At 41.3% G+C, this 26,812-nt stretch overlaps 1 protein-coding gene across 2 annotated transcripts; it reads right to left on the minus strand.

The window, feature by feature from the left end:
* Nucleotides 1–106: 106 nt before the first annotated feature.
* rbms2b (RNA binding motif, single stranded interacting protein 2b) lies at nucleotides 107–26,812 on the minus strand. Of its 2 annotated transcripts, none has more exons than XM_061675714.1 (14): nucleotides 26,582–26,812; nucleotides 17,575–17,765; nucleotides 15,495–15,553; nucleotides 14,882–14,973; nucleotides 9,590–9,747; nucleotides 9,216–9,295; nucleotides 6,775–6,884; nucleotides 5,480–5,526; nucleotides 5,302–5,395; nucleotides 5,138–5,188; nucleotides 4,936–5,046; nucleotides 3,390–3,470; nucleotides 3,209–3,294; nucleotides 107–3,131 (listed from the first exon to the last, which is right to left on the minus strand). In XM_061675714.1, the coding sequence occupies exons 1-13, from the start codon at nucleotides 26,654–26,656 to the stop codon at nucleotides 3,217–3,219; spliced, it is 1,227 nt and encodes a 408-aa protein (XP_061531698.1). In that variant the 5' UTR covers nucleotides 26,657–26,812; the 3' UTR covers nucleotides 107–3,131; nucleotides 3,209–3,216. The 2 variants fall into 2 exon arrangements, with proteins under 2 accessions (XP_061531698.1, XP_061531690.1); XM_061675706.1 differs by having other exon boundaries at nucleotides 17,575–17,768.

Below are 26,812 nucleotides of genomic sequence, written 5' to 3' on the forward strand. Positions count from 1 at the left end.
TTGATTTATAATTCATGTTATCGATATGTCAGAAAACTAAACAATCTTTGAGCAGATGTATGTAAAATTAGCTTTTGCAGTACACAAACAAATTGACACGCATGGGTGAAAACATAAGCCTCCTTGGTGGAGGTCAACATTTATTTAAAAAATGGACAGTTCATCAAAGTTAATAGCTGTTGAGGTTCTCCGAAGGAGCAGGTGTGAAGGGCTGCATCATGGCACAGACACAAATTGAAATGTGAACTGACCCCAATATTTGATGTAGCAAAAGATTTAAAAAACGGAGTTATCCAAAATTAGCAGCAATCGATCATTAATCCCAGTGAGCCACCTCAACATTTTGAATAACAAAAAAAAAATGGAATGACCGTGGACACAAAGCGACAATAAAATGCACTGAATGTGACTTTGTGTCAAAGATGTAAGCTCCAAGTGGCTCTACATAACCAACAACGTGACCATTTCAAGTCAGCCAATCAGTTCCATCTTTCCAGTGGATCTAAGGCATTACCGTGATTCGAAATTTAGCCCTGAAAACGAGCTGGAGCAGCTTTATGGTTCACGGAGATGACTTCAATTGCCCTTTCGCTTTGATTGGCCAGTCGGTGTGTCCGGGGTGTGGCTTAGCGAAAGGTCAATTGCAGGGTGAGAAGGAACACCAACAGACCACACAAGACATGGGCGACCTTAGCAAAACAAAACTGTCAATGCCGGCTGGTAAATGCCTCAATGTCGACGAGATTGTAGCGTTTCTACAGTAAAAAAAAAACCACATCGTGACACAACAAGTTCCCTTTTTTTGCAGTCTCTATTTGTCGCTGTATTATATAAGTGCGCCTCTAGGCCTACTGTGAGGTCATTTCTTTTTTGGGAAGTGTAGGTAACTGCACTATTGCATTTGTAAGGACAATAAATTAATTGCATAGTTCATCAGACCTTGGACAGGATTAGCGATGTTTGGACGGAAGGTGTACAGGATATATTGACACAGTACCAGCTGTGAACAGCCCACTAAAACTGCTTATTGCCTGCAAGCCTTTTATACAAAACTGAATCTGTGGATGAGGTAAGTTTGTTTTTAGCATCTAAACCTTCATGCTACTTTTACACTATGTTCTTGGCAGCCATGGCAGCCCCGTTTCAGGACGCTAAGGACGAAACGGGACAGTTGTGTCACAACGTGGGGGGATGGGATGGGCAAACGTGACGTGCTGTGATTGCTGTGGATTCCCGGTGAGATGTTTAAATTGTCAAAACATTGAGAAACCTAGTCCGCCGTTGTAAGACGGGTTGAACACAAACTTTACAGTACAGTACGTAATAGGGCGTAACACAACTTTAAAGACGGTCGGCATATTTTTACAACAAAATATCACATTTGCCACCAACAACTCTTCTAAAGCTAATGTTTTTAGTTCTATTCGCCTACATTGCCCGCCATGGCAATTGCTTTATTGATGAATATGTGTGCATTTGCATTTTATGTGAATAACGCACTATTTTGCATGGTGTGGGACAAAATATCGATGAGTGAATTAGTTATTGACAGAAAACCCATTCTCAAATATTTAGTGAGTAGCAGTATACATGCATGGCGGTGCACTGACGCCGACGCTGGGGCCGCGCCATGAGCTTCATATGACTTAGTTGCGGCAATAAATGCTCCAAAGCTGCCCGCTGTTCACATTTCATCCATCAGAATGGGACGAGCCAGGATGGAACGAAGTTGGCATTTGTGGTAAACCGAGGGCCAAAATGTAGTGCCCTTTTTCCACTGCCCGTCATGGACACAGTGATACACTGTGAGAAAACTTTACAAGACTTGACAAAAAAAATGGCCATTATCCTATGCCGCACTTTGTTTCGGGCATACAGTATTAGGCTGCCGGGAACATTGTGTAAATGTAGCCTCAAAAACAAAGAATTGATTCCAGATCAGGAGTCAAGCTCTTGAAGTTTGTAACAGACAAAAGAGAAACATCTGGAAAGAAAAATTAAAGCCTCTTTGACACTGATTGAAATCAGAATGACACAGAAAGTCAAATAAAACAACAAAGTGTGCAAACATATCATAAAGATGGAAACATCTATTTGATGAACACAACACACTATCAAAAATAAAAATCAAGGTTTCTTTGAAAAATAGGATGAATCTGAAAAGCATAATAAATGAATAAAATAGAAAACATTTAAATAATACAAAAACAGCACCAAAAAAAACAAAAAGCAGACTCAGAAAAATGCCAGTAAGAAATCATGCAAACTGCCGCAAAAAGTCAGAGCTAAGCTTTTTACACTTGATGTCCATATTTACTTTATGGATTAGACAGTTTGGCTGAAAAACAAGTGGAAGATTGGGAGACGTCAGCCTTTTTTTTTTTTTTTTTTTTTTTTTTTTTTAATAAAATGATCCAGGTGTAAAAAATGCACCAGTTGTGATGTGCAGGCAGACAGTCAGAATATTAAAAAGAAATGAGGGATTACCGTACTACGGAACTCAACGTGATTAGTACATCAACTGTTCTATGTACAGGCAGCTCTGTGTGGAGAGCAAATGTATTCACTGGAATGATTTTAATCAATGTTGCTCTTCTCTCCGTAATCAAGCACCGTGTTTACAGGAATTGTCTGATTGTCTGAAGCGTCGTCGTAGATGGTTGCATCTGGAAATGACTTGAGAGCAACACTTCCCTGTCTCTTCTGATTATGTTTCATAACTGACTCAACTGCCACTGTATCATCCCCCTACTCGCCCCAATTTGAGGAGTGTTATCTGTCAAGATTGTGAGTGAATGGCTCTTTAAATGACTCAATTTGGATTTTTTTTTAAGCTTAGTGTTTTACAACCATTTAGGGAACAAGAAGCGAGAATCACACCCAAAACAAAAATATGTACAACAAAAAGCAAACAGAAAAGGTCATATCATTGTAGCTCACAACAGAACAAAACATGTTTGCTTGAAATGTGTGTTTATCAAAATAGAGTTGCCTACTTCTGTCCATCCAAGCGCCATATAGCCTGACATTCACCATCTTTATCAGACTGGAGTAAAAGTGTTGCTTGAAAATTAAAAAAAAATAAAAAGAGTCCTTTCTGTGTAACAGTCCTTGCTCTTCAAAAGAGAGATCTGACAACACAAATGTGGCTTTTAGAGATGGAAAAATAAAAGGTAAAGTATGCATATTGGCAAAGATTCCAACTTACTGTTGTCTTCACTTGTTATGCTGGTAAGAGTAGCTTGTGTGTTCAGTGGGCGTCTCTATTGCAACAGGCTGTTGGACGGCACTTTCCTGAAATGTAGTAAGTGGATATGAGCCCCATGAGGGATTGTTTGTAGTAGCATACACTTCCAGTATTGTATGTTGGACTCACGATGTGTGCTTACCTCAACTGAGATGTTGGTGGGAGGCACTTGGGTGTACTGGGGAACGTACGTCCCTTGCATAGATGTGTTTGCAGGCATGTACTGAAAAAGATAAAGACAGGATGGCTTCATTGCTAACTGTATACAGTGGCGCCCTGAAGTTTGAACACCCCGAAAGGCGACAGCCAAATACTTGGTTACTGTACTTAAAGACCCTGTAAATGTGTTTGTAAATATACGTTTGACGATAATTGCTGAAAACGTGAAAAGACTGACAACTATGTAGTATTAAACTGTGTAGCTATAGCATTAAACTCTTGTTTTTTTCCCCTTCAGTTTTCCTGATTTTTTGGGGGCGTGGCTAATGAGCTTAGTGACACGCTTTGGTGTCCAGCATGAGCCACTATAAAATAACTCGAGTGCTTTTGTTTGTATCAGCTTGCAGTTAGCTAGCTAGCTATGACTATACCCCAAAAATCCATCTTCCCTTCAGATAATCCGCTGGTGTGGCTGCTTTAGAATACCTTGTTGTCGGCCATTAGTGTGCACGTCACAGGGAGAAAGCAGAACAGCTTAGTCATTTCTTTTCTTTTAAACACATTTTTTTTTTTTTAACTCTGACGTGATTCATGTGGACCAGGGCTACGGGCTGGCATGGCCGCTTTAGAGCACCTCCTTGTCCCGGCGTAGTAAAGCCCCGCAATGTCCCCGGTGGGATATATTCCAGCCACTGGAGGCTTTTATTTTCATGGCTAAAACATGTAGTTATGTCTAGGCATAAGAAAGATGCTAAACAAAATAGCATCCATTTTTACAGGTTGTAGTACAGGTGCTGTGTATGATTGACAGTTGATAATTTAATGGGGCGGGGTTTTAGCACATTCAGCAGCATTCAAGAGCAGAGACAACGGCTAGATTTTTCACCATTTTCAAGCCTAATTTTATCCATCCATCCATCCATCCATCCATCTATTTCCCCTACAGGTTATCCTCACTAGGGTCACAGGTGTCCTGGCACCTATCTCAGCTGACTCTGGGCGAGAGGCGGGGTACACCCTGAACTGGTTGCCAGCCAATCGCACTCACATTCACACCTAGGGGCAATTTAGAGTTTTCAATTAACCTACCATGTATGTTTTTGGGATGTTGGAGGAAAGCAGATTACCCGGAGAAACCCCACGCAGGCACGGGGAGTACATGCAAACTCCACACACGCGAGCCCGGAAAGGTGATTTAAGAGAACTATATAATTATTTTAATACTTTAAAATATATATTTAACAAACACATGTAAAAATACATACATAAAGAGTGTATTCGTGCATTATTTAAAATAAACTGTTTTGCTTACATTACATACACGTTAACACTTTATTAACCTTATCTACGAATGTACTGACCATTCAGTCCGTTTTACAAATCAAATGTGGCCCTTGGGCAAAATGTTTGCCGACCCCTGATTTACACATCACAATGTTGTCTACACATCCCAGTAGACCTGCAAGCCAGATGGATGCTGACTGGTGGGAACGTGACTGAATGCGGTTAACATTGCGCAGATTACTGACTGTGCCGCTGCTTCCCAGTGAGAGGTGGCTGAGCTGCTGTGCCAGTGGCCCCATCATCGACGTGGGCTGGATGGACATGGTGTGGTCCATCCCTGGCGTCAGGACTGCTCCCTTTAAGAAAACAACACAATTGTGTTCTTGCTTACCAAAAGCGTAAAAAAAGAGAAATGGAGCAGGTGGCTATCAGATATGAGATACTCACAGTGGGCGGCATGATGTATGACTGGTGGTGTAGCCAGGAGGGGTTATGTACCTAGCAACGAAGCAAACATAAGAAATTGATCACGTTTGAAAGCTGACACAAAGCACAAGATAGGTTGACTTTTTTTTGAATGGGAGCGACTTTCCATAACCGCTTATGCGTACCTGGTAGGCGGACACAGGTGAATGCATGTAAGGAGAAAGGGAAGTTGGCCCGATCATCCGGTTGGGAGTGATGCTGTAAGGAGAGGAGTAGAACCTGCAGAGAAAATAGAGTTTCTAGTCAACACACCACGAACCCAGTCCCATCGGAGTGTGCCCATGCACACTGTTGCTTACTGACCCATTCTGTAAGGCTGTGCTGGGGTCGTATGTGAGGGTCATTCCAGCCTGGAGGGAAAATGAGAAGGGATAAGTGCAGTAGAGTGATTCTCAAACTCGTGGTACACTGGCTCTCTTCAATACAATAGTTCAAGTTCAAAAGTTCAATACATTTGAATTGAATATTTAAGAAGTGTATATTTTAAAACGGCGGCACGGTGTACGACTGGTTAGAGCGTCTGCCTCATAGTTCTGAGGGCCGGGGTTCATTCCCCGGCCTCGCCTCTGTGGAGTTTGCAGGTTCTCCCCGTGCCTGCGTGGCTTTTCTCCGGGCACTCCGGTTTCCTCCCACATCCCAAAAACATGCATGATAGGTTAAATGACAACTCTAAATAGCCCGTAGGTGTGAATGTGAGTGCGAATGGTGGTTTGTTTGTATGTGCCCTGCGATTGGCTGGCAACCAGTTCAGGGTGTACGCCGCCTCCTGCCCGATGATAGCTGGGATAGGCTCAAGCACGCCCGCGACCCTAATGAGGAGAAGCGGCTCAGAAAATGGATGGATGGATATTTTAAAAAAAGGTATGCACAGTAAGTACAATTATTATTCACTTGCTATACATTTGTTTAACCTTTATTTATCCAGTTAAGGCAACTGAGAACAGGTTCTCATTTGCAATACCGACCTGGCTGCAGACAGCAGATAAAACGAAGCAAATGTTATGCATTTGAATTGAATCATTCATTCCAAGTACAGTTTTTTGATGTTCCTACATTTAAGCGCAGTATTAATGTTCAGACCGTGCATAATGTTACAGTGGCTTACAATAACATCAAACATACTAGGAATCAAATCTGAAATATATATAATTGTAGAGTTAAGTTGTTCTTTGAGTTACAGTTGTACATTGCAACATGTCTATTTTCTTCCACACAGTACATATCTCCACCACAATAGCATTCACCCTACATGGTCAAATACATGCACAAATGCAATTCAACACAAACATGCCTACTGTCATGGTCTGTGTTGTTTAGTTTAGATTATATTTAGTTTTGTTTCATGTTTTCCTGTGTCCTATACTTCCTGTGCCCTATACTTTACTTCTATAATTGAATCTCTTTGGTGCACAGTACACACATACTGTATATCAATCAATATCAATAATGCACATGTCACTTTTATCCTCCTTTTAATATCTATATTAATATACACTAACTCTACAATTTCCTAACTCTACCATTTCCAATCATTTTTTCTTCTTATCGTGTAGTACACAAACCTATCTAAGAGTCACACTTTGGAAAAAGGAACTCACGTTCTCTCCATCTCTGGTCCAGCTTCGTCCATTTTGTAGATATTTTCCTTGACTCTGACGCTTCTTCTGGCCTCCATCAGCAAATTTACACAATAAAGGCTCTGGTGGAACTATAACCAGGAGATTGAATAATGTTTTATTAGAAGAAGTACTGAATATGCACTTCTATGACGGTACAGCCCCAAATTATTCATACACAAATTTGAAGTTACTGTAAACTGTAGTACATTCTCTTTTTTTTGTTGATTGTTCTCTTTTTTTGTTTTTAAATTTTCATTTCTATTTATGGGTTACAAGTCTTTTTATAAAAATACTTACAGTAATTATGACTTTACTTTTGCATTACCATAAGATAGTGAAAGAGACTAATGTATGTTCCGAACAAAGAAAAAGATTATATTTCCTAAAACTTGTCAGGGATCATTTTCAAAATGTCAAAAGAAAAAAGAAAATGACAAATACTTTTCACCATCACTTAAGACAAAATATATATATTTTTTGTTTGTTTGTTTTTTTTGGCCAGAAAATTTGGTGAGGTCGAATACTCCAAATTGCTCATAGGTGTGAATGTCAGTGCGAATGATTGTTTGTTTATATGTGTATATGTATAAGCGGTACTGAAAATGGAGGATGGATGAATACAGTGCCGTGAAAAAGTATTTGCACCCTTTTCAAATTATTTTGCATAGTTTCCCCACTTTGTTTAAGATCGTTATTCCCATGTAAATATCAGACAAAGATAACCCAAGTAAACACAAAATCCACTTTTTAAATGTTGATTTTATTTATTCCGAAAAAAAGGCTATTCAAAGCTGCTGTACCTGGCCCTGTGTGAAAAAGTAATTGCCCCCCCTTGTTAAATCATTAATTAACTCTGAGTAATCACATTGTTTGGAAAGCTGAGTTCATTTTCACTGGGCACACCCATGACTGATTACCTCCAGACCTGTTCAATCATAAAATCACGAGAACCTGTCTGACAAAATGAAGTTGGGCAAAACATCTCAAAAAGCTGCAACAAAATGCCATGATCCAAAGAAATTCAACAACAGATGAGAAATAAAGTAATTGACATCTATCAGTCTGGAAAGGCTTCCAAAAGCCATTTCTAAAGCTTTAGGACTCCAGCAAACCACGGTGAGAATGACAAAAACATGGAACAGCGGTGAACCTTCGCAGGAGAGGCCAGTCTACAAAAACTACCTCAAGAGCACAGCGACGACTCATCCAAGAGGTAACAAAGGAACCTAGGACAACCACAAGCCTCAGTTAAGGTCAGTGTTCATGACTCAACAATAAGGAAGAGACTGGGCAAAAATGGTATCCACGGCAGAGTTCTGAGGCGAAAACCAATGCTGACAAAAAGAACATAAAGGCTCATTTTACTTTTGCGGAAAACAAAAACCAACAAACAAAAAAAAAACATCTGAATGATTCTCAAGACTTGGGAGAGTATTCTATAGACTGGTGAGACAAAAGTTGAACTTTTTGGAATGTGTGTGTCTCATTATATCTGATGTAAATTTAAGGTAGTGTAATGGTCTGTGGCTGCTTTCCAATTCAGGACCTGGACGACTTGCTGTGATTGATCCAACCATTAATTCTGGTCTTTGCTAGAAAATCCTGAAGGAGAATATTCAGCTTTTACTGATGGTATAGTGGTGCATTTGCCTGACTTCGGTACAGGCAACACGGGTTCAGTTCCCACTCAGTGACGGTGTAAATGTGAGTGGTTGTCTGTGTCTGCGACTGACTGGCGACGAGTTCAAAGTGTAGTCCGCCTTTCACCCAAAGTCAGCTGGGATAGGCTCCAGCACCCTGTGACCCTGAACAGGGTAAGCGACATTGAGAATGGATGGATGGATGGATGAATATTCATGGTTGGATGGATGAATATCAGTTCGTGACCTCAAGCTGAAGCGCAATTGGGTTCTGCAGCAGGACAACAATCACCAGCAAGTCAACTTTTGAATGGCTTAAAAAAACTAAAGGTTTTGGAGTTGCCTAGTCAAAGTCCGGACTTGAATCCGATTGAAATGCTGTGGCATGACCCTAAAAAGGTCACCCTCCACCACCTACAGTGTTGCTGAATTAAAACAAAAAAATGGAAGTGTGGACCAAAATATCTCCACAAAGATGTGAAAGACTCATTGCCACTAACAGATAATGGTGATCTGAGTTGTTGCTGCTAAGGCTGACCCAACAAGTTATTAGGTTTAGGGGGCAATTACTTTTTCACATGGGGCCAGGTAGCTTTTGAATAGTTATTTTGAATCTCCCCCCCCCCACCCCCCTTTAATAAATAAGATCACCATAGTTTCCCCACTTTGTTTGAGCTCATCCCCAGAGAGTGGAAAATGTCTTTTTCAAAAAACAAATAAAAACAAAACAAAACAAAACAAACTGTCCCCTCAACACATATTGTAACACAAATCAGTCACCTGAAACTCCAGGTGGAATCTTGATATATTTTCCATTAAAATGCTGGATGATGGCCTCACATTTCTCTGTTGACTCCATCCTGCAAAATAAATAAATACATTAACGGACCCTCGCACCCCCATTTTCACGGTGGATAATACAAATGATCATCAAACTTTGACACCATTCTAGGTGCAGACAAATAAGCATCTGATTAGGACAATATTTCCAAACCTTTATTGGGTCAAAGCACAAATTTGACATTGAAAAAAAATATCTGTATCTTTGAGACATTTTCATGTGTCAATGTTTGGCGCACGCATGGTGACCAAGCCGGCTGTTTTTTTTTTTCTCTTCTTTCTTCCCGACATGATGAAATATCCAGAGTATGTACCTGGCAAAGCCCACTCCCCGGCTGATTCCATTGGCGTCCCGCAGGATGCGCGTGGAAATGGCCTGACTGAAGGGCTTCAGCATGTTCTCTAGCTCCAGTTCGTCCATGGAGAGCGGCAGGTTGGAAATGTACAAATTGGTGGGGTCCTGCTCTTGTTGCTGAAAGCAGAGGCCAATGAGGAGTAAGAAAGGGCGACAGAATCACAACAGTGACAAAAGTACTCGACGAAAGCTACCAGAGAAATTGTAAATGTTACACTCTAAATTTCCTAGTTTGAAGTGTTCTGTAAAAAAACGATTAAAAAATGACTGCTTAGAAAGGGGCGGCACGGTGGACGACTGGTTAGAGCGTCAGCCTCGCAGTTCTGAGGTGCGGGGTTCAATCCCCGTCCCCGCCTGTGTGGAGTTTGCATGTTCTCCCTGTGCCTGCGGGGGTTTTCTCCGGGCACTCCGGTTTCCTCCCACATCCCAAAAACATGCATTAATTGGAGACTCTAAATTGCCCGTAGGCATGACTGTGAGTGCGAATGGTTGTTTGTTTCTATGTGCCCTGCGATTGGCTGGCAACCAGTTCAGGGTGTACCCCGCCTCCTGCCCGATGACAGCTGGGATAGGCTCCAGCACGCCCGCGACCCTAGTGAGGAGAAGCGGCTCAGAAAATGGATGGATGGATGGATGCTTAGAAAGGACGACAGAAACAAAGAAACGCACTATAACGGGGGAACACTGTATTACAAAGAGGGCAGACTAATGTGTAGGACTGTCCTCCTAAAAGGATAAAGAGCACAGGATCCAGGTAATGATATCAACGCAGTATTAGCTTCCAACAACTCTTCCTCCACAGATGATCTAAAATCCTTTTGTGCTATTAGAATCAGTTGAAAATCACAGCTGGTACAACTTGGAAAAAGTGCTTTGGAAATGACCTGAAAAGCCTCTAAAAGCACTATGGGGCTCTCATCATTTCTGCATCAGGCCATTTTTATTTTTTTGTTTCATAGGTGGTAAGTTACATCCTGTACAATCACACTGCAAAAAGGATTCACACTCTGTACATAAGTTAAAGGACAGGTACTTGTGTAAAAAAAAAGAGACAGTAGTAAAAACAAGAAGTACTGATTCAACTCTTACTTTAAAAAAAAAAAAAAAAGTACAGACTGAAAGGTACTTAAGTATGAAACTAAAAAGTAAAAAATACATTTTACAGGCTGTTTTATACAATTCCTGTGTTGATGACTTGGAACCACAGTAAAAACAAATTCTGCACACAAAATAGTTTTCCTCTTTTTCTAACTTGCATCGTGTTCGTACTGAGAAGAAGTATCACTGGACATAGCTTTGCTTTTGCTGAATTCTGACAGGATAGGACTGAACTGACAACCAAAATATTCTGCAGAAGGAAAACAAAACAACATACTGTAACAAAAAAAGGCTAAATTAGCTCATGATAACAACTGAAAAAATACACCTTACATGTATGTGTTTTTTTTTTCAGATTAGACGAAGATTGTTTGAACACCAGAAGCTTATGCTTCTTCTGGTTTTTGTAGTTTAAGGAGTAGAACGTACAAATATGTTATCAAATGTAGGGAGTACAAGTAACAAGTCTTCTAAAAATACATATTCAAGTACAGATACCCGAAATATATCAAGTATTTATACTAGGCTTTACACGATCAGGATTTTTGGGGCCAATCAGCGATCATCGAGTTTAAAAAAACGATAACCAATCACAGATCCGTACACAAGATGGAGGAATGTGTCTATTTAAATGACCTGTTCATTTACTGTATATACTTGTGTACTTAATTGCTCCAAAAATTATATTTACAATAAATAATGTATCTTTGTTCTTCTATTTATGCCAGTGAGGCATAGTGACAGACAGAACAAATGAATGGTCTTCTATTAGATGGCAGGAAGTAAATACAATAATTAATGTATCCACTTTTTGTGACATGACAGAAATAATGGTTGCTAACTTACTGTAATTAAATTACTTTATTTTGAATTAAATGACTTCACCCACACCGAAACTTTAGAGCATGATTCGACAGGAGGGCGGCATGTTTACGTCCAACCGTTCGTGCTACCACTAGCTTGCTAGGCTATGTAATGTTTTGTTGCCTGCTTGCGAGCCATATCGTGTTCAAAATACGGGAACACACCTCAAGCAAACCTTAAACGAACGTCCTCTCCTGTCCTGAGCACCGGTGAACACCAACACACGTTTTCCCCCATTTTGTCCTTATAATACAAAGTTGGCGCGCTCCACTCTTGTTGTCGTCGCCACGGTAACGGTAACGCGAGTGTATCCGGTCGCATTAGAGTTGACAAGATAAAGCCCAATGATCTTAAAAAACGGGATGCGGGGGTATCGGAATACAAGATTTTATTGCAGTCGTCTTACATTGCAATTATGAAAGAGAAAATTTGTCTCAGGGCATTACGTGTTGCCTGTCTCGTACGTGTTGTTTGTCCCAAACTGCCGACATTTTTATTATTTTTTTAAATAACTTCATTGGCCGTCAGATATTTACAGTACTACATCAAAAGACACACGACAAGGCTAAAAATAGACGAGCTTTTGGATTCAAATATACTGTGCACACGGCGAAATGTCTTTCGCGGAGCCGATCAATCGGCGAATTATGACATTAAAGCCGATCGGCCGATACCGATCAGCCCGATAAAATCGGTGTGAAGTCTAATTTATACTTTGTTACTTCCCACAAGTGCATGCAACCATGCCTGTGTGATAACGCGTGATGATACTGACCTTGAACCAAAGACCCTAAATAGTAGGTAGCTTTGTTTTCTTGTGCAAATCGCACAGCGATGCTGTGGCAAAACTTCAAATAATGAGAAAATAAACCTACTATCCAATGCGTTTAACTTAACAAAGCAGCACAATATCATTAAAGATAAGGTGTGTAGGTGTGTGCGCAGCCTTATGACCACAATGCATATTCATTATCTCCGACTGTAGATGGGATTAAAATTTGTAAACGCAGTGCGAATTAATTTCCATTCCATTAGTAATGCATGTGTGACAGCTGTGACCTGCGGTGAAGGTGAGTCCCCGCACCCACCCTGGCACGCCACCTCCTCCTGCTCCTCCCTTCAAGACCATGACAGCGAAAGCAGAGGAGAGCCGCTGGGGTTTTCAAGCGCCAATGAGCCCGAGAGTAATCTGACGCAAACATAAGCCATTTTGTAAACACACCGTGAAGCGGTGAGTGAAAATCAAGTTATTTTGTGAGCGGGAAGGAAGCCGTATGAATGTCAGTGATCCAGCTTAACGGCAGATCGGCTTTCCCAGGGTGTCAGCGATGCATGTGGATGTGAGAGAGAGTGTTATAATCTGTTTGAGGCAAGGCCATTGAAATATCTGTGCGGTTCTCTACCGCTCTTCCTCTGTGAGTGCGTATGTGTACGTGTTGACAGGGCGGACGGCTGGGCACTGGGCCCTGCTGACTGGGGAGCTGCTCAGACACTGAGTCAGATGCCACCAGGGAGAACAGGCAGCTCCTTTGTACAGGGAAACGCTCCCCATAGCGCTGCCACCACTATGAAGCATGACACACACACACATATATGCAAGCACGTCATACACAATTGTGCATATGTGCATTCATGTGTTTGTGTGCCCACGTATTCTACTGTGCATTAATACCCATAAATACACTGGCTGAAGCATACACCCATGCACGTCAATGTGAACGCACATACACATGCACGCGCACATAAGCGCTGGCTTAATTGGCTTTTTGTTGTTCAGCATGGCTCGTATATGACAAAGAGAAAAACAGGAAGGAGCCTGATGCAGCTTGGGAAAATACTATTTATGCACAAAGATTTTTTTGGGACACTTATTCATATACATTGGTACTTTGAGATACAAGATTCGTTTGTTCCGTGACCACACTTGTAACCAAAGGTGGGAAGTAATGACGTACTTTTACTTCGTTACTGTACTTAAGTAGATTTTTCAAGTGTCTGAACTTTACTTGAGCATTTCTTTTTATTGGCAACTTTTTACTTGTACTCCTTACTTTTTAAACACAAATATATGTACTTTCGACTCCTTACATTTTAAAAATGAGCTCGTCATTTTTGAAACCCCTTAAAGTTGGCGATGACTCAACGTCAAAGGCAGAACGCCGAAAAAATGGAAACCGGAAGTAAGCAATTGCATTGATCATAGTCATCGTAGATACGACACATTGTGTCAGCCACGTGCCTACGGCAATGCTAACCTGGTGGGGGCAAAGTGTCAGCACAGTTCATGTTTGTGGATGGTACGTTCGGAAATAACAGCATGCCTGCACATTGTGCTATGGACACAACTGGGAATATGCTTTCATTGACAAGAATATATTTTGGCTCTTTGTTTCGGCACGGTGGTGACTGGCTAGAGCGTCTGCCTCATAGTTCTGAGGACTGGGGTTCAAATCCCACCTGTGTGGAGTTTGCATGGTAGGTGACTGAAGTCTTCAATTAACCTACCACACATGTTTTTGGGATGTGGGAGGAAACCGGAGCACCTGGAGAAAACCCACGCAGACACCGGGAGAACATGCAAATGGTTCCACAGAGGCGGGGCCGGGATTTTAACCCCGGTCCTCACAACTGTGAGGCAGATGTGCTCACCAGTTTTCCCACCGTGCCGCCTAAAACAGTTTAATATAATTTCAAAGTCATCTTACATTACCCTTAAGAATAAAAGGCTTAGCCTACACATGATTTGAGTTCCCAGAAAATGCGTATGTAGTACATGCCCACTGCCCAAGACTCTCCATAACTTCCACGAGTAACTCAGGCTAAACTTAGCTCCTCCCGAACATACAAAAATCTCAGTTGAGATGTACCACAGAAAAAAAAGAAAAAAAAAAACACTGATAGGTGTTTATAAAATAATTTTGGACAATTCTATGCTTTTAACAATTTAGGAGAAGGGCACCATTGGATGAGTTTAGTGTGAAAGAACCTGACCCTACCTCAAGCCTATCAAACACTCTCTCAGTAACCACTGACGTCCCTCACAGATTTTTGTTTCTGGATGAATGCACAATCGTTCCCACATTGTGACAGCTGCAGCCTACACTTGTACATTCTTCCATTTTCATTTCCTAAACGTGCAGCGATCACATGTCCAAATACTTTTTTAAAATAAACAATAGTGTCCAAACTGTTGCTAACATTTAAAATGACGAATAAGACTTTCTATAAGTCTGCTTAACAGATTGCAGGTAGTAATAAGAATTATTGACATAGCCAGTGAAGCTGGTACCTTGGCCATCTGAGCCTGCACGCCCACTGCCTTCAGTGCTGTCACTGCCTTCTGAGCCGAGACTGGACTGTCAAAGTCAACAAAGCCATAGCCTGCGAAAACACAATAAGATATACAGTACCTTCAGTAACAATCCATACTGCGGCATATATGTATAATTTTAAGACACGAGTAGTGTAAGTGTGACTCTGCAGAGGGTCACTCAATAAACACTTGTTAGCAATGTACAGTGAACATGCAGGGAACAGAACAAACTGCCTTACAGAGAAAGCATAAAAGCAATATAACTTATTAAACTATGATTCACTTTGCTTCTACATAATATGTGTTCGTATTCATCTAACCGGGATGACCTCTGTGTAACCTGCAGTCCGCTCATTTACTCTTGTATACACAAGAATAAATGTTCCCATAAACATCATGTAGAGCAAGCAGTATGTCTCTAAGCTCATAAAAAGGGGGAACAAACTTTAAGGGGTCTGGATCAATGTGAGGAAAGACAGTTCATATTTTAACATTCAATATTTTGGAAAAATTCACTAAAAAGATGATTACAAATTTAGCAATAGATGTAAGATTATTTTTTTCCCCCCAACCACTGCTCCATTTTCACCTTTGCACTTATTCGTTGTCTTGTCCAGTATAGCCTTCGTGGATACAATTTTCCCATAGCTGGAAAAACAAGAAACAGGAAGCCTTATTTCATTCAATCAAATATTCACATTGTAAAATAGTTTACAGTATCTTTCTCTAGGCATGTGCATGCAGTGTAATATGATCCGTCTCTCCTGGGCTGTCCTGCGCAATGCTGCCTCTCTGCCCCTTTCTCATTCCACTCAGCACCCTCATCCGAGGCAGTGTCATAGCCTTCACTCGTATCCATCAACAATGCCCCACTGCCACATTCCATGTCGACTCAAAATACATCTGATTAATAAGTATTCAGCAATATTTTACTAAAGAAGAACTGTGATGTCATGTTTAATCTGGCAAATTCTATAGTAAGTATTTCTTTTAAGAGTAACCCATACGGAAATGTAGTCAAATGTCCATCCCTAATTAAGGACATAGTCACGTGTCAATGGGAAATCCATTGCTTAAGTCCACTGGTTGTTTAAGTGCCGACCTGTATTATTTATATGACCTGCTGTGAGGCATGACTATTTCATGGTTTATTTCCAACTGCAAGCCATACCCGGCCACTGCACTGACAACAATGTCTTCTTAGATCTTCACAGAGCCATGCAAATACTGTTGTTGAGTGCTTCCCATTACGACTACCGGTAATATTTAGGGTGGGAGTTCTCAGCACACACGGGCGAGGTGCCCGCTGACTGAATTTCGCTCCACCTGATGCCGAGTGGAAAAGAGGGGGCAGGAGACTCAGCCGTGTGTGAGGGAGGAGAGTATCCAGAGATGAGCCCGATGTCCATCCGCAGTCAACAACCAACAATGGACCAGAGCCACAGTGCAGCACCCAGGGATACAACTGCAGGCCAACCCCCATCCACACTTCTCATGTGCCTACACAGAATGAGTGGGGGAGGGGAGCTGGACTCTAATTGTATGCTCAAAGTTCAGCAAAGTAAGTCTAATTCAATACAGAACACATCACCATGTTGTTACACAATAAGCAGCTATAATAATATTCATGAATATATTCCTTCCAGTAAATGTTATTGGAAACATAATCCTCTTTGAGCCTAGTCATGTAAGGGAGTTACACTGGCTCTAATGTGCTGCGCTAAAAGGCAAATTTCATGCAGTGATTTTATCAGGCTCTGTAAAAGCAGAAATATGAGAACCATCCCCACAGAACAGAATACCACCTGACCCACAAACTGAACCCAATTCAGTCCAACCCCTCTGATTCTCTCCATCCACATACACCTCCCAACCCCCTTCATGCCTTTGCCGTGTTTGTCTTTCCCTTTTCCCCTGGGCTCGCCGTTTCCTGTAGGGTTGGGCAGCCTCATGTGAGCCATATCTTCCAGACAGCTGTAAAATAGCAGGCCTCTCCCTCCTCCCTCCCTTACTTACTCCAGCTCCCTCGCTCCCCTTTCCCTCCTTTTCTCTCACTCTTCTCCTCTTGTCACATTTTCTCTTCTCTTCTGGTTCTCATCACCAGGCTCCAGTCCTCAATTAAACTTGCATGGATCATTCATCTCCGCCATAGTTGTTTTAATGACTTACACTGGAGCTCCAACAAACATGTCCAATTGATTGGTTTATACTGCTATTTGATGTCAGAGCACTCTTTGAAGACTCCCAGAACATCATGTGGCATTTAATAGAATTTAGAAGAAGGGCAGAGCTGGACAGACAATATCATCCAACTCATACAAGTTTAAATGTAACAGGAAATCATTACATTCAGCAAGACTCAAGTTGTTGGAAAGTTTGCAGCTACAACAAACTGAGTGGCCTTCACGGCCCCCCCGCACGTCATTACGGGAACAAACTTTTCCATGCCAGAAATGACTGCAACAGTGAGTTTCATCATTCATAGCTCGTTCACCTTCAACTGGATTTTTCCATCCAAATGTACTGAGCCAGTCATCATCTATTCAGCCATCACTCGGTTCTTTGTTCATAATAACCTCAGCTCCTCTAATCTCATTCATGTGTGCCCAGAGAGAGATTCATTGGGTGCACATTTATAGTTTGGATAAATAGTTTAGTGGGTGACTTACGGCTGACAGAGTTTGACCAGATCCTGGTCTGTGGTTCCGGGGTGGAGGCCACGGATGTACAGGTTGGTTTTGCTCAGCTGCTCCCCGCCATTATTGCTGCTGTTGCTGCCGTTGCTGATGGTGCTGGTGTTGCCGCTGTTGCTGTTCGGACTTGGTGGAGCCATCTGATGATTGGACGGAGACACATATGTCTGCTGGAAAAGACATTTAGACATTTAGGTGGTGTAGTTGGATTTATGACCCTCCACTTATGCACTATATTACTTCCTGTGCAGTGCATACAAGGCATATAGAGCCAGCAGTGGCTGGAAAACCTGAGGTTGGCTAATAAACGCATCCAAATTTGATCTTAAACTCATAAGTGAAGTGCAGGGTTGTAGACAACCACAAAGTATCAAATCAGAGACATCTGCATTTTCCAGTAATCTAGTGGACAAAAGCAATTTGGGTGTAGCTGTTGGCAGAATGAGAAAATTACACTTTAATCAAGCCTTCAATGAAACTACAGTGGTGCCTCGAGTTCCGTGACCAGGCTTGTATCTCAAAACACTCGTATCGCAAATCATCTTTTCCCATGTAAATGAATGGAAACCCCCCACCCCTAAAACACCAAAATTGTACTCATCAGTATTGTTCTGTAGAAAAACACACATTTTCTTGCCACATAACCTGCATACAGACACGGTGGACGACTGGTTAGCATATCTGCCTCACAGTTCTGAGGACCGAGGATAACCTGAGGACCGAGGAAAATGTGAGCACATAACATGACTGTATCTAATGTATTGTCCTTCCATATTGTTCTTCTGTGGAGCTTACTGGCGGTTGCCAGACTAGCTCAACGGTGCATTACCGTCATCAAATGATATTGTACTTCCACTGTAAGAAAACCAATGTGAACCGATGGTGGCTGGAAGTTGTGAGGTTTGCTGCTTGCTTAACAAAAATGTATAATCTCGTAGGATAAATCAAAGCTGGTACATAATGCTACTGCTCAAATGCTGACTAGACAAAAATAAAACATCACATTTCTCCTCTGCTTCCTGTGTTGAATTGATTTTCAAATCCTTCTCCACACCTAACCGAGCACTAAATGGTCAGGTATCTTAAAGTCTTAAATTTGACACATCCCAAAGAGGAGTGCTGTTAACAACCCTATCAAATTTGAATGTTTGCAAAAATTGCCAAGTATATAAAATGGGTCTTTAAAACGATTAAATATCAAGTCGTTGTGTCCGCTCTCGAATGGTGTGGGCGTTTCTCTTCAATGCACTGAAACCAGGCCCTGCTCAACTGTCAATCAGATACTGCTAAGTCTAGCATTTTTCTTATGCTTACACACGCTGTGAAAATATATCCGCTTAAAGCCTTTTGGTGGGCCTTCGGCTGGATATATCCCACCAAGTCCTCATAGGGATCTCCACACCCCGACGAGAGACGCTAGCCTCCAGCTAGCGCTTTCCGAAGGCTCTTCGGTCTTGTGTCCGTGTGTAGGTCCACATAACGGAGACGCTTCAGGGGAAGTCAACTGTTTATGAACCACTGCGACACATGTCAATCAGCCTGTGCCTCATACTACATGACAGACAATTGAGGGCCTGATAGTTATATGCCCCACAATGCTTTGCGTTTCAACATATGGAATAACTCACACAAAATACATAACGCTTGGAAGTTTAAATAACGACACCGTGCTGTTCTGTAAATACGTAGATCCAGGGAAGATGCATTTTCAGTTTTGTAAGCATAGCTAGCTAGCTAACTACATGCTGTAGAGGTAGACATAGCGGGAGAGGTGGGACTAATGCCAGACAAGTGCGTCACTGGGCCCCATTTTAGCCACTCCAAAAAAAAAGAAAAAGATTTGGAAAATTGACATGGTGAAAAACAGTTTAACAGTACAGTATATCTCCACAGCTCAGTGCTACATAGTTCTCAGTCCTTGCTAGTTTTTAGAAATCATCGTCAAACAAAGTAGAATATATATTTAGAAACATATCTGAAGTCACTTTACAGGGTCATTAAGGAGCATGTGGTGCCTTATCAACCCACTAGAGCACAGGTGTCAAACTCAAAGCCCGGGGGCCAGATCCGGCCCGCCACATGATTTTATGTGGCCCGCGAAGGCAATTCATGTGTTTCAACTTCCATGATTCTTGTTAAAATCTGTACCAAGATTTCAAATTGTCATATTTCGTAAATAGCATTGAGCTATCGCAAGCATTTTTGTCTTACCAAATATGAACAATAGTTTAAAAACCCATTACCCTTGATTTCCGATTCCAAAACTAGTTTATAAATTTCGGGTGTAATAATAGGATGAGGTGATTCGGCTGTTAGGCTGTTACAGCTGAGCAGGACAAAAAAGAAAATGATAAGGTGATTAAAGATTTGAGGAAAACCGTAACTACAATGTGGCCTGCGACAAAAATGACTTTGACACCCCTGCACTAGAGCATTGCTTCTCAACTGTTGTCACTGTGGGACCTGCATTTTTCGATTGTTGCTAAGTTGCGACCCCTATTTCAGAAGTTAGGAACAATAAAGAACATGTATTGTTTAAAAACAGCCTTTGAAAACATCAATGAACCAATAATGTTTAGTCAGGTTTGAAGTACCTTTCAAAGCACCCCATTTAGGTACTGAGGATCTACATAACTGTACGTATAAAATTTCATATCTTGGCACTGATCTCTTCTTTTTAGGCACTGGTCTTCTTCTTTCAACATCAATAGTTTGTCTTTTTTTTTTTTTTTTTTTTAAAGGAAATGAAGGCTACAGACCAAAGCAACTGTCACAGATTTAACAATCTGAATTATGTTTTAATTTTTTTACTACCTGTCCACGACCCACCCAAAATGACTCGGCGACCCACTTTTGGGTCCCGGCCCACCAACTGAGAATAACTGCACTAGAGTACGATACTCCCAAAATGCATGCAAATTCTCAGAAACTGTAAAAGCAGAATGGGTGGTACAGCGGTCACATACCAGGCTGTGTGTAGGGAAGAGACACCTGCTTCATGATTAATAGTAGCCATATATCAGCGATTTTTTGTTTAAGCTTAAAGTCAAGGCTGACTCAGGCTTATCCCTCGTGTGAGGAGCGTTATCCTGGACTTACTCTTGACTAAAGGTTTCAATCAAGTGTCTATTTTGTCCAGTTCTTGGTTCAGCAATTGTTGTTAGTAATGTCAATTAAAATGACTTTTTTTTCAAGCATTGAACATCAAAGACGATCGGCTTTTGGCAAAAATACAACCACAAAAACATAGTTAATGCTCACGGGATTTACATGTCCATCATTTATATGCTTATGTATAACTTGTTTCTAATGTAAAAATGAAAAGTGTATGCAATTTAAACTGTCTGGAGTTATTTTCTGCTCTTACACTTTCATGTTGTGGGTAGGAGCAGTTTTTATTGCAACAACTGTTTGAAATAGTTGCAGTGGAATGGATACTACGTGCAGTGAGATCTGTGCATTGTTAGAACGCATCCAGGGCATTGTTCTTGAAAACAAACATTTCTATGTGGGGTTTTGTGTCCTGTGATTGACTGGTGATGAGTCCAGGGTGTAGTCTACCTTTCGCCCAAAGTCAGCTGGGATAGGCGCCAGCTGTATGCAACACTGAGTGGGTTAAACAGCAAAGAGCGGATGGTGGCATGGGTTCTGTGTGAACATTTTCTTTTTTGATGAAGTGACTTTTCGTAACTAAAATTTGAACATACACAAGGACAGCTAAAAACAATGAATCCAAACAAATATGATACTTTCTGATCCAGTTACATTGAACAGATGTACATAATGAACTGATCTAGCATGCGTTTCAAAATCTTCTGACTAGAATTTATAACAAGGCTGCTAAAGGCCACTGCTCAAGTCCCAGACAATGAGTCCTATACCTGTCCTGTTTCTGTTCATTCGGACAAATAGTTGTGAATTAACTGCACACCATTGCAGTGCTCGGCCTTGTTTCTGCCCCACTGTGTCAGTGCCGGAGGACGAGGAGGAGGAGGAACTGTTTGATTAGTCAGGGTCAGCAGGGCTGGCCTGTGAACAATGGGATGGCTTGTTATACACCAAAAGGACCAGCATATTGTTAACAGAGAGATACTTGTCAACAGACAGACAAGCTAATTCCGACTCTCTAATTGTCACTGCTGCACATCTGAATAAATTAGTCTTTTTTTTTTTCTCAGTACAAACTCACAAAACAAGAGGGATCATCCTCTACCGATGGTAGGCAGGGGTATAAAAAAATCAAGTTTGTTCATTTATTATATATACTTTATAAGATAAAACACAATTACAAATAAATGATGGAGCTAATGAGCTATTGGCAAGAGAAAACCCTCAAGGTGTCAAACTGTGGAGGATATTTACCTGTTTGTTTATAGGCTATACTATTATAGACTGTAAACTATAAAACTAAACACTACTACTACTAAACTATGCATTTACTGAATTAGGCATGAAGATAACTAGCTAGCTAGTTAGACACCTTTTTCATTCTGTGAGGGAAATTAGATTGTCGCAGCAGTAATATGCACAATTACAACAGAATAGGCTCAACCAACAAAGTAAAAAGAAGAAGAAGCGGGAAAAAACGCATACAAGAGCAGCATTTGAGGGGAACCCAATTATTTTTTTTAATCTAATCTAAGTAGGAAGGAGAGAGACATTTTAGGAGTTGCTTTTGGTCTGTGGGAAACAGTGGCATCCACTTTGTAGAGCATATTACTGAAAGAGAGCATATTCATACACCTCATGATTTTTCAAATAACTGACAGATTCGGTCTTGACAGATGTTCCCATTCAAGTAGTGGTCTTTTTTGTTGTTGTTGTTGCTCCCAGCTTCCCCTGTAGTTATGATTTGTAATATACATTTAGGCCACGGATTTTCTTTGTTCCTCTAACAGTGACCGTTAATTTCTATTCTGTTGTGTTGGGTTATATTCTAAACACAAATCAAATTCAGTGAGACACATATTTTCTACATTCATTGTGCAATTAAAAAGTTGCAACTACCACAAAATATTAATACTTATCAAGAAACCCTCCTGAACAAACAACGAACAACCAAAACAAAAGACACAATAACCACACAAAAAAGTAAAGTTTTACAATACTGTACTAACATCCTTATACAGTTCAGATATGAGAGGCAACACCTGCTTTTTGCATCTCCACTCCCAACGTGGATTTATATTTTTCAAAGCTTTTCACAATTTGGCCTTTTTTTCTATTTGAGCAGCCTGTGAAAATCACACAGCCCATTCATCGCCGTCCTTCCGTCTAATCTCCGTCTTGCTTCTTTAGCACCAATGCCGTACTGTTTGTTTAACCACAATCGCAGCTCCTTCCTGTGCTTTCTCTTGCCTTCACACCGACTATCAGGAGGGATGCACCTGCGGGCCCAAGGAGATGCAATCTGATGCCTGGCAAGTGAGGCCTGTCTAATAGGGATCGGAACTTGTTGGCGCTAAAGTGCTAATCCCTCTCATGTGCTTTCCAGTCAGAAGGTAGTGTCTCATTAAAAGTGCTATGTTGGGCTCCTTGTGAGAAAAGGATGTCAGTCAGTCGCATCCAACCCCACTACCCATCTGCTCCAGCGATCGGGCCTGAGCCCAGCTGCAGGTGTTTCCGACCCGTGTAAAGGTGAATGCCAAAAATGTGCCTGTACTGAGTGCAAGTTGGCTGAGTCATAGTATGATTTTATTTTGCCTCAGTCCAAAACCAGACTTCCTTGGCAGAGTTGCTACCCTCTCCACAGCACCCCCCAATCTGCTCTTTACCTGCATCGCATTGTCATCTCCGAGCATTCCTTCCATTCCGCTGCAATCTACAAATGTTTGTGTTTCTCTTTCTTTGCTGCGGGGAGCTTCTGGGGGTGAGCTTGTTGGCTTTAAGATTAGGGCTCAGGCTGTCAATCGTAAATTCCTGCAGGCGTTTTCAGCAAATACAAGAGACTTCTCTATGCACACACAACACACATTCACGTACAGCTACCATCTAAAGTGATAAAGGTTTATCCAGGTAATAGTTGCAAAGGGACAAAAAAAAAAGCACCTTTACACAAACAGTATAACCTACTTTCTAAATGGTTTGCAGAAGGAAATGATGTGCATGCAGTGACTCAAAAGGCAATTACATTTGGTGGGAGTGCAGGGGGAGGCCACAGTTGACGCAATGACTTTCATATACAAGACAGGATGTATACTGTAAGTCTAATTGTGTCTGCAGTAAAAACCTTTAGTGTACCTGACACTGAGAATGTCAGAAAAAATCTAACATCCTCAAGTTTCCTACTTTATTTACAATTACAATATATTGTGGTCCAATAAAAGAGTTGCACCAAATACTATGCTGATGCAAAGATAACAATGCTCACTTTCGATTGCCACTGTCAGAGAGGTATTAATTCAACAGCATGTTTACTACATTTCTTCACTTCCATGTCGCTAAGAGTTCGTCCAATCTAATCTAACCTTAAATAGCTCAAGTACGATGATACTACAACACGAGAATTAAATTAGAAATTAACTAATTGTTATTGTTTTTCCTATGAACTTTTCAGACTGACAGACTTTTTATTTCTATATTTCTTTGCACAATTTACAAACAATTCTTTGTAACAATAGGGGGAAAAAAAACTGTCATCGCTCTTTAGATGCTGACTCATCGGGTCTGAATCAACAACGCCTCTGTTGGTTGCAGTCAAGTGGTGCACGCCATTAATCAATTGCTTCAAGACGCAATTGACCTTATGCACTACAACACATTAAACACATTTCCGCTGTAAAAGTTAGACGGCATAACAGTATCCACTTTCAATATGTTACAAGCTACTGGGATGTCACCTGACGGGAAAATAACCTCTGTTGTTAATGTTTGATAACCTGGGGTTGTGTAATAGGTATAGTTAATAGTTAAGTCCTGGTACATTCCGAGGTTAAAATGGCATACAATTTTTTGGGGGACTTTTCAATGACGAGGAGATGGCACCTCCAGCCAACACTGCAGTGTGCCACTATGCTCAGTGTCAGCTTTTTAACACGTTTCCCATGTTGTCACTATGCGTTTACATGCCGACCGGACGTTAAGATGACATCTTGCGCCAAACGCCGAAATGTTTAATGCATAGAGCCAATTCAACCACACACAGTAAAACTCATTTTGAATTATAAATTAGTATACCCAACCCTAAAAAGCACAGTAAAAAAACATACTTATAATTAATAACTCTCGGAACACAACATTACTTTCATTGTTTGACGTTTTGGTTCTACTTTGTACTCGTACAGGTGTAGCTAGCGTTACATTATAATTTAAAGAACGTTCAAGCACTTCACAGGCACTATTTTTGACTGCCTCCATAATATTCAAGACAAGACAAAGAAATTAAATACTTGAACATCTTACCGGTTTTGCACCAAAACAATAAAAGGCACAATGGAGAAGATCTTACCACATATTAGTTATGTTTTTATATGCCGCTTTTGCAAACTAAAATATAACAAAATAAAAAAAACAGCAACAATGAGGATCCTTGGTGTCCCATATCTAAATTCTATTGGAAAACAAAACAGCAGCAGCGTGGACATATGCTCTAAGAAATCCGTCTTAAACAGTGTTCCAGCATCCTCAAGACAAGTTACAACGATCTCCGAGAATTGGTAGAATTCTCTTCAATGTGAACTAAAGTACAGAGGAAATCAAGGTAAGGGAAAGGAGGGAGGGCGGTGAGGGAGAAAAATGTGTGGAAGTTAATAGAAAGCAGAGGAAAGGAGGGAGACATTTTTTAATCCTTTTCTCGTCTCCGCCCTCTCCTCCGAGTCAAAGACACAAACCAGGAGTTAGCACTTGGAGCCGGATTTACAAGGCCTGCCTCTGTGCGAATTTGGCGCTCTGACAATGTAAAATGTGTCCAAATAAAGTTGTGCATATCTTCTTTCAAGGGAGATGTTTGCAAAACCTCTTTCGAAGTAAGCATATTGTCTGAATCCGGGATTCCAGGAATTCCACGCAGGCCGATAAATGTGTGCAATCTGAATCCCAGCCAGCCGAGAGGCAGCGATGGGAGTAACGCAGACAGCGGTGAAGAGGTGTTTGATTTCAGCATTGTCCACGCCATAAATGAATGTTTGAACATATTCAATCACAGCTTTGGGTTTCAATCGTAATTCCTATTTATGACAAGCTTGTTCCATTGCATATGCAACCATAATTAATATAAATACTGGTAGACAGTACTTAACACAAAGTGGTCTTAAATCCATGCAATCCGTAGTTTAAAGAAATAGCACAATTGAAAGTGTTCAAGTCCTACAAGTGTGTACATGTAACATCTTTAAAAATAGATTACAATGTCAATTCATGAATTATTCATATGAACAATCCAGTTTACATTTGTTGCACTGCCATCGATCTTGCCCTTATGCTCACATGTAACGTGATTTATATTTTGAACTTTTCTTTCTTTCACATAGCCTGCGTGCAAGCCCCTCTCGGGTATTATTAGGGCGATTGAAGGGGTGGGGCATGTCGCCAGGCGTAGAATGGCAAAGCAAAAAAAAAAAAAAAACAATTGTCCAACTTGGGATTAATTCAATGAAAACATCACCCAAGTAGATATTACGGAATAGAAATAACATTTCAAATCAGGAGAATCGGCCCCAATGATATCGTTGGGATGAGGATCGTTGTTATTCTGGTGCGCAGTAAAGGAAGAGAAGGGCGAGAAAAAAGCGAACAGAGCCAAAGCAACAACTTAACATTTGCAATGTTAGTTTACGAACACACTGTGTCCATTTAAACACTAAAGCGCACGCGAAGCAAGCCAGGCGTGCGGTTTCAAGCGGGATCGCCTGTGGTTCACTTCTCTCAAGGACACTGCAGCTTCACTCGGCCCCGAACTGGCGCCGAGCTCCGAACAACATGACTGACATTACTACAGCAAAAAAAAAAAAAAAAAAAAAAAGCGAGCGAGGGGAGCAAGGTTTACCTTCTTGACGCTTTTGCCCGGGTAGCCGTTGTACGCGTTCACTCCTCCGGTCCTGGGCGGCACAGAGAGCAGCATTTTGACGCGGCGCCGTGTGCGGTGGTGGAGGGGAGAGCCGAGAGCTCAGAGGAGCCAGGCAGGCAGCTGACGTCAGCCGGGGAAAGTGAGCCAGGAGCGACGCTGCTGATTGGAGTCGCCTCTTTTCCTGGCACTCGGGCGCTCTACGCACCCTCC

Source organism: Phycodurus eques, chromosome 1 (assembly GCF_024500275.1).
Source record: "Phycodurus eques isolate BA_2022a chromosome 1, UOR_Pequ_1.1, whole genome shotgun sequence".
Classification (NCBI taxonomy): domain Eukaryota; kingdom Metazoa; phylum Chordata; class Actinopteri; order Syngnathiformes; family Syngnathidae; genus Phycodurus; species Phycodurus eques.